This window comes from Zymoseptoria tritici, chromosome 12 (assembly GCF_000219625.1).
Source record: "Zymoseptoria tritici IPO323 chromosome 12, whole genome shotgun sequence".
NCBI lineage: Eukaryota > Fungi > Ascomycota > Dothideomycetes > Mycosphaerellales > Mycosphaerellaceae > Zymoseptoria > Zymoseptoria tritici.
This window is the reverse complement of record NC_018207.1, coordinates 1,405,625-1,414,042: the sequence shown is the minus strand read 5'-3', so window position 1 is coordinate 1,414,042 and position 8,418 is coordinate 1,405,625. Positions and strand designations below refer to the sequence as shown.

The window sequence follows — 8,418 nt, the reverse complement described above, 5'->3', positions numbered from 1 at the left end:
CCATTTCGCCTTCGATTCCGTTCGCCCACATCGAGCAAGATCCCAGCATTCCGGTCCGATCGAGGCAAGGATTCCAGAAATCCAATGTCTCTCCGAGTGTGACCGAGTCAAAACTGCAGGAACGTTCCCGCTAGTGATCACGGCTCCAGGTTCTGCCGATCGGAGGATTTCAGACTTGCAGTTTTCCCTCCGGAGGCTGACCACATTCGATGATCGCCGGAGGAGCGAGTGGCATAGATTACGTGGCAGGTGAGGCGGTAAGACGGCCAGTGCTTGTGTGAAAGTCAAAGAGGGACAGCATGCGGACTTTGTTATTATTCAGGCGCGGCGAGATGCCTCAATCGAGTAACGCGAGTGAACGGCAGTGCTCATGGTTGTGCAGCATTGGGAGAATCGCGTGAGATGAGGCTGTAGATCGAAGAACATGTCGGAATGATTCCAGGGATGTGAAAGGAGTAACGTTGTCAGCATTGAAATTCATTCCTGGATTATCCGCACTCCACTGCAATCATCATCGAACCCAATCCCGGACTCTCGAAAGACGCTTTCGCTGCGCAGAGATACCAAAGAAAATCCAAATCCACTCGTCTGAAAACATGCTTCATCGTTGCACCTGACCGCCCTTTGTCTCGCACCCGTCACTTGCCATCACTTGATCTGCGGCATGAAGCCTTTGACCAGCGCTCCAACGCCATCGCTTCCACTGCGTCGATGTGGATGCATACCACTCATGCCCGGAGGTCCACTCAAGTGATGCTGTGATCTGCTCGCAACATACTCAGCCAACAGTCCAGCAAGTGACACAATGTGCGGACTGGTAAGAGCATGGGAAAGTGATTCAAGTTACCCTTGGCTGGCGAATCCGCGAGTGTGCGTGCCCGGGGCAGACATCGGTGGCTTTGGACCGGCAGAGGCTGGTCTGAAACGCAAAGCGAAGGATCAAATTAGCAAGGCGAATGCGATTGATGGGGCATGATGCAGTGGAGAAAGGGACACAGGAACGGGACAGAGTGGGAAGAGATTAAGATATGCTCCAAGATTTGACATTAACAAGTTGCGGGTGTGTAGGTAGGTGGGTATCAGCGGATCGGTAGCAAGGTGAGGTTGAACGTGAAGGGCAAAGAAGGAGGAGGAGCAGGGATCCAATCTCATCTAGTACCCGTTCATGGTCATGCGCTGGCTCTGCCTGCTGAGCTCGCGATCCGCTGCTGGAGAAATTGGTCGGCTGCCACCCTGGTGAACTTGGGCGGAGCTCTCCTTGAGGGCAAGGAGCTGCTTGGCGCGGAAGGACTCGTAGTGGATTTGCGAGGTCGTGTCGATCAAGTCCTGGAGATGGGTACGGGTGAGGAAGTCGCGGAGGTAGACGAATTCGCAGTGCTTCTCGTCTTCGACGTTGATTGTTCCCCAGCGGTTCTGGCGGCCACGCACAGTCTTGCCGTTGACGTTGATGTTGCGCTCACTGCCGACGACGGCGAAGGGAATGATGGACTGGCCGGGAGTGTCAGTTTCAATGTCTTTTGGCCAGGAGTGGTGCACGTACCTTGATCTGAGAGTTCATGGCCACCTCTTCCGAATCATACTCCTCGTTGTCGTATGGGTACATGCGAATGTTGTGGAATGCAAACTCTTCCTTGATTCGGTCCTTGAAGATCTGCCTCTCCTCCAAGGTCAGACTATCGGCCTTGGCGATGACAGGAACCACGTTGACTGTCTCGCTCAGCTTCTTGAGCACGACGATATCGATTGGCTTGAGAGCGTGACCGGTAGGCGAGATGAAGTACAGGCAGCAGTGGATGCGGGTGTCCTGGATGTAGCGCTCGCGCTGTGCGGTGAGCTCCTTTCGGAGGTAGGCGCTGTGCTGGTCCTTGATGTACTTGACGATTGGGTCCCAGCAGCGGTCGTTGTTGACGAGATCGCCGTATCCAGGAGTATCGACGATGTTTAGGCGGAGGCGCACGCCGTTCTCCTCGATGATGTGGGTGACGGGGTGGATTTCGGTGGTCTGGCGACCAGGCTCGGTGGGAGCGAGGCGACCCTTGCTGTCGACAAGGTGCGAGGCGAAGATGGTGTTGATGAGAGTCGACTTTCCGAGGCCGGTCTGTCCTGGAAGAGGCGCATTCGTGTTAGCATGCTGAGGAAGAATTTCCAATGGCTATTGGATTGTGGATGGAATGTCTGCACATACCCACGCAGATGACATTGAACTGAAAGCCGCGCTTGAGCAGCTTCTTCTCGATCTGTGTCGTGATGCTGTCGAAACCGACGTGGCTCTTGGGGAACACGCTCTGGGGCGGTTGCGCGTGCATAGCGGAGGCCATGGTGTGAAGTGAGGAGGGAGTGAAGGTTGTGGTGCTCGTGTCACGGTCGCGGCGGTGGATGCCCGTCAATGGGTGTGGTGGTAGTGTTGGAGCGGAAGTCGGCGGCGATGATGTTGGTGGAGGTGGTCGAGTCGATGTCGATGTCGATGTCGAGCAGGGAGAAGTCGCGGTGGATGGTCTCGCGGTGGAGAGGGAGACTTTGGGGGTGTTGGAAAGTGCGGCCAATTGCCCAAAGCTTCAATCAGGGACCGAAAGGGGAAGCGCGAGCCAATGGCGGGAGTGATTCCGGCCTTGGCACGAAAGCGAGGAAGACTTGAAGACTTGAAGACTTGAAGACCGCAAGACAATTGATCATTGCCCATTCCGAGCGATTATCGACGACACCGTAATCATCGTCGCATCCTGGCCATGGCCTCACTTCGCGCGCCCTCGAACTCTTTCCTCTCGGCCTTCCTACCCGTTGTCCGCTCACGCCTCTTACCACAAGAATCCGCCAACCACCGCATCCCACTGCTTCGACAAGTCCAAGAGTTCCGCCTCAATGCCAGTCTATTACCCGCCGCCCTCATACCGATACCTGCACTACTGGGAGACATCTGGGATGGACTGCTCAAAGCTGTGCCAAAGAAGAAGACGAGTCACATGAAGAAGCGACACCGGCAAATGGCCGGCAAGGCCTTGAAAGACGTGACGGCGTTGAACAAATGTAGCGCATGTGGGAGACTGAAAAGAGCGCATATTCTGTGTCCATACTGCGTGCAAAGTGAGTGCCTTGAAATGATAGATTGATAACTTGGTAGCATATCTGACCTGATTGTCTCAGGCATCCGCCAATGGTTCAGCAACGGATTCAAGAGTAAGAAGCAGCTTGCGGAGGAACGAGAAATGGAATTCGAGGAGCGAAATGAGACGAGGAAACTTTGGGGCGAGAAGCCGCTGCTTTGGGAGGACTACTACAATGAGCCGAGACCTGATGAGGACGGCAAACCTCAGACCAAGCCATGAGGGGGGCCATAGTAGCAGCAGCATGCAGAACACTGGCGGAATACAGTGATGAAGTGGAAAGCGCTTGGAGGCATGCAATCTGGCCCGTTGACGCTCGCAGACACAGTGCACGGAGACGAGAGAATCACGACTATGAGCTGCGAGTCTGGATTCAGCGCCTCATCGCCTTATTCGCCCTCAGCGCGTGCGGGACGGTCAGATGGAGTGGTTCAGCATTGGCGGCTCCAAACCACGGACATTCAGGTCGAGACTGCGACGGATGGGGAGACCGTCGAAGCACTTTAGAATCCCAGGACATTGCCTATGTCTGGGTCTCGCCTCCGTATCCAGCCAGCAAGGCTTCGGCTGTGAGGACGGAGGCGGCTTCGAATGAGAGAACATTCACATTTTGGTTCAGCGATCGATACAGAGTCCTCTTTGCGATAATTCATCATGTGTTCGCGCGTACAAGACGTGTACCTTAGCAAAATCGGCCCCACCCAAATCGTGACCTCATCTTCAACTTTCCATCTGCTTCAGCTTCATCCTCGCACATCCTCACTCCCGAGCATTCCGTGAGTTCATTTCGCTCGGCGCAACACTTCAACAGTGAGCAATTCCCGAAGATGGTATGTTCGAGCACTTCTGCTGCATTGAACTCTGCGACTGACTTCCTCCCAGTCGAAACAATATCTCCAGACCATCACGCTGCCCAATGCGCATCCCACAGACATCTTCTCGCTCGCCGTGACACCCTCACACCTCCTCACCGCCTCTGGCTCTTCCAGCATCAAGATCTTCAGCACCCGTGGCCAGACCATCCACGCCGACAGCACCGAAGACGAAACCCCATACCCTCTCGTCCAAACCCTCGACAAAGCCCACGACTTGGGTTGCCATCACATCTGCACCTCTCTCGATGGGACCGTAGCTGCCAGCGTAGGCTTCTCCGGCGGCGATGTCAAGCTCTGGCAGTGCAGTGAAGAGGGCGAGTGGATAGAGAAAGGCAGCATGAAGGTGGACGTCAAACAAGCAGGCGAGCATTGGGCACCAGCACTCAGTGCGGACGGACAATACCTCGCATGCACAACTTCCGACGGTCGCATCAATGTCTACACCACCGCCACGATCACCTCCAACGACACGCCGCCAGAGAAGCTCACCGAATACGAAACGAAAGGTTCCTTTGGCATGAGCGTCGACATCTCTCCCAACGGTGAGATGACCGCATCTGGCCACCAAAACGGCAGCATCTACATCTTCAACAACGCCACCCGCCGCCTCGCACACTCTCTCTCTGGTCTGATCAAGCCCGTCCGCGCGGTGAAATTCAGCCCAGCGAATCGCTACCTCGCCGCCGCAGGAGACGCCCGCATCATTGCGCTTTACGATACAAAGAGTGGTGAGCAGGTCGCCAACTTCACCGGTCACAGTTCGTGGATCATGAGCTTGGATTGGAATTGGAGTGGGGAGTATTTGCTAAGCGGAGGATACGATGGAAAGGCAAAGATCTGGAGTGTGGAGAGACGCGAGTGCGTGGCTACACAGACGGAGAGCGAGAAGTGCTTGTGGAGCGTCAAGTGGCTTTGGCATTCTCCGACGGCGCGCAATGAGGTGTTTGTCACGGCGGGTGCGGGCAAGACGTTGGCGTTCTATCGGGAGGCTAGTGGGACATGAGGGAAGAGGACGAACTGAAGGATATCTGACCAAAAGTCGCTGGGCCGGAAGGAATTCTCTTCAACCGATGCGCGCATGGCCCCATGACTGGGCAATACCAAGTCCCTCGAAGCGGAAGTGTCAAACCGGATCCGGACATCGGACATCTCAAGAGCGCCTGTATCGAGCACGGCTTCCAGCAGGCCGTTGCATGGCGTCGAAAGAGCCATTCGAGGATCTACGAGCGAGACGAGCGTAGAAAGAGTATGAATCTCGGACAGAGCGGCGCACAAGCAGCAAATGCAGAAATACAGCGAATGTTATCCGGCCAATTCCCTCCTCATTGCATGCCTAGTCCGGCTGGGCTTACCTTCCGAACGAGATGCTCTGCATTGAAAGAGGTTGGTACGCTTCGAATTTTGCGAATTACATGAGTGATGACTATAGCAAGGACTTTAACTGAGGCAGCCGAACCTCACGATCTAGCCGATCCTCACGACCTCAGCGCCCACGACCCCGACCACTCGCCCGACCACGAGAACCTCCCCTTCCTCGAAGACGAAGGGACCTCCTCGTGATCCTGACGTTACCAACAGGAGCATCGCTAAGCCCCGTCCTCGCCATAGTCCCGCTTCTCGGGCTTTGCTCCTGGTCTTCATCGTCCGAATCCTCCTGGCTCGTCTCTCCGGCGACTTCATCCCTCGCAGCTTGCACCACCGTCCGAGCGGCCACGTCCCCATTCTCCATCTCCTCATCCCCTTCGCTGGAAGACGGTGGGCTCACCGAAACAAAGTGATTCGAAGTCGCCGTCGCCGTCGCAGGAGGATTGCGCTGAGGATCGAAAAGACTATGCAGCGGAGTATTGATCCCCGAAGGCCTCCTGGCGGTACCAATAGTTTGCGGCTCCTCCGCAATGTTCTCAGCGAACGTGACTCGACGTCCGCTTTGACCAACGCTCGGCGATCGACCGAACAATCCCCCTCGAGGAGTTCCTTGGTTTGAAGCTCCCGCGAAGGCACTTTGCGGCGTTGCTGGCGGAGGGTTGCCGAAGATATTATTCTGGGACGGTTGAACATTCCCACGCCCGAACGGAGCGATGCCAGTCAAGCGTTCATACTCCGACACACGGGGGAGGTGGGTGACGGGGTCATAATATTCCAGATGCCTTGCTTGGCGGCGCAAGACGTCTGCCATGGAGGCGGTAATAGGCGTTCCGGACGTTGGTTCCGCACCGTCCTCCTGCGGCAGCTCTGCTATGCCATGTCTCGCCATTTCCTGCGCAACAATTTCCTGACGGCGTGCCTGGCGGGCTTCCCAGCGAGTCTGCTCTTCTCTGAGAAATGCTTGATCTTCAGGATTGTATACTGGATTGCCCAGCTGATCCGGGTTGTACACTGGATTGCCCGGGTTGTATACTGGATTGCCCAGCTGCTCCAGCCAATTCACTCCAACGCCGGAACGACGCTCTCTCTCGCGTTCAATCTCGAGATTCACCGCCGCAGCGTGCGCTCTCCAACCAGTTGGAAGTCTCCAACCCGTGGGCACATCATCTGGAATCTGCGTTCCATTCGACCGGGCGTTTCGACGATACCGTATCTCCCCAGGAAGTTCGCGCAGTGGTTGACACCTCGGCGCTACTCCCGGTCCATTGCTCACGACCGCGCCTTCACACATAGGATGATACATCCTCGTCCCGCGCGGTGCGTCGGGGCGATAGAACGGCAAATTCTCGCGATTACGTGGAGCGGAGTTGACTCTCCTCTCAGCGACTTCAAACCGGGTATAGTTTGGCGGTGGACTTGGATCGTTGCCATCCAGCTCAGAACTGCCATCACCGGCATGGGTTGGAGTTACGACTGCGTCGTATTGCGGCGGACTGCGCATATTCGCTGCATCGATGAGACGGCGTGCATCTTCGCGTAAGGCGGCGTTGGCTTGATAGATCCCCAAGGCGGAACCGGCGGGCCAGCCGTAGAGGTTGTCGAGCCAGGCGTTATGTTCTGGGGAGAAGAAGGCGCGCTCGCCTTGGTCGTTTAGGGGTTCTGGTGGGGGAGGGCCGTAGGCAGGTGTATGAGCTCTGATTGTGGCTCTGATTGGTGCATGGTGGGTCGTGCGTCGAGACATTTTTGGGAGGAGTTCTGCGCGGCAGTGTGTGGCAGTGTGTGGCAGTGCGTCGTGGTCGAAAAGTTGGAAGAGCGAGGACGCCGGAAACATGGCCTCGCCATGCTTCTTGTAAGGCGACAATGCCATGGACTGGACCTTTTGTGATGCCTTTGTTCTGACTCTACCGCTTTTGGACGAAAGCCGAAAGCCGGATCGGTGAAGTCGGATCTGGTCTGCATGTTCAACAAAGAAAAGTCGGCCTTTGTCAATTTCAAGGGCTGTTCTCGCGCGCAACGACCGACGGCGTCTCAATGGATGGATACCCTGGACGAGGCAGCCGACATGGTAACGACATGGAGAGAACATAAAATTTGGAGAGACAGTTGTATCATGCGCGACCTAATGCTGGTCGGCAACAGTTGTGCGAACCCGCCTGTATACCCCGACACCCGAAAATCCCGACACAAGGAAATACCGCCCGCAATCAACAATGACGTGCACCTGAGCACACCTTCCCTCCACTCAGCAGCAAAATTATCTCATTACGTGCATCGAACGAGGAAGAACTTCAAGAACCCGCTTCCGCTTCCGCTGCGCAGCCGTAGCTCGGGTTGTCTTGAAATCGTCAGCAAAGGCTCCTTTGCAAGGGGTATGTACTTTACTCACTGTAGAGACACGAGTTTCCAGGGGCAGCACGAGCGACGATGGCCGCGCTTTCTTCGACGAGTGGCTCTGCGTCGACGCTGCGTGCAAGGACTGCCTCATCCTCGCAGCCTCCGTTCGGGCTGTCTGCCAATTGTTAGCAAAGCTGCATTAGCGGGAAGGACAGCTACTGCGCTCACTTGTGACGCAAGAGTGCCCAGGCTTATTGCGAGGAATGATGGACGAGCTGCGTTCGAGGATTGCCTCATCCTTGCAGCCTCCGTTCGGGCTGTCTGTCAATTGTTAGCACAGTTACGTTTGGGGAGCATGTACAATCTGCTCACTTGTGGTGCAGGAGTGGTGAGGCCCATTGCGAGGGATGAGGGCCGGGCTGTCTTTGGAGAATGGCTCCTCGGAGCTGCGTTCGACGACTGCCTCGTCCTCACATCCTCCGCTCGGGCTGTCTGTCAATTGTCAACAACATTCTCGGAAAGGATGTCCACCCTGCTCACTCGTGACGCAAGAGTGCCCGGGCTCATTGCGAGGGATGATAGTCGAGCTGCCTTCGAGGATCGGCTGGAGTCCACCATCAACGGAATCGATCGCGCCCGGTAGAGGAACGGGTGCAGCAATCGCCTGGCCGGCGAACAGTACGGCCATGATCCAGATGCTGCGGATGGCAAGCTGGGTGTCGAAGTGCTTTGATGAAGGCATG

At 56.0% G+C, this 8,418-nt stretch overlaps 3 protein-coding genes across 3 annotated transcripts; 1 reads left to right on the top strand and 2 right to left on the bottom strand.

Annotated features, from left to right (window-relative positions):
- Positions 1 to 1,152: 1,152 nt before the first annotated feature.
- MYCGRDRAFT_111575 (cdc 10 like protein) lies at positions 1,153 to 2,514 on the bottom strand (the record flags this gene model as incomplete). The annotated part of the gene is made up of 3 exons (XM_003847999.1): positions 1,153 to 1,488; positions 1,541 to 2,103; positions 2,186 to 2,514. The coding sequence occupies 3 exons, from the start codon at positions 2,316 to 2,318 to the stop codon at positions 1,153 to 1,155; spliced, it is 1,032 nt and encodes a 343-aa protein (XP_003848047.1).
- Positions 2,515 to 2,876: 362 nt separating this feature from the next.
- Positions 2,877 to 4,973, top strand: MYCGRDRAFT_14514 (uncharacterized protein; the record flags this gene model as incomplete). Its single annotated transcript, XM_003848002.1, has 3 exons — positions 2,877 to 3,074; positions 4,002 to 4,110; positions 4,144 to 4,973. Coding segments are annotated over 3 exons (1,137 nt in total), but the record flags the coding sequence as incomplete, so codon positions are not given.
- Positions 4,974 to 5,440: 467 nt separating this feature from the next.
- Positions 5,441 to 8,417, bottom strand: MYCGRDRAFT_97237 (uncharacterized protein; the record flags this gene model as incomplete). Its single annotated transcript, XM_003847998.1, has 7 exons — positions 5,441 to 5,538; positions 5,742 to 5,789; positions 5,849 to 7,294; positions 7,728 to 7,850; positions 7,904 to 7,996; positions 8,048 to 8,167; positions 8,291 to 8,417. The coding sequence occupies 7 exons, from the start codon at positions 8,415 to 8,417 to the stop codon at positions 5,441 to 5,443; spliced, it is 2,055 nt and encodes a 684-aa protein (XP_003848046.1).
- Between the last annotated feature and the right edge of the window lies 1 nt (position 8,418).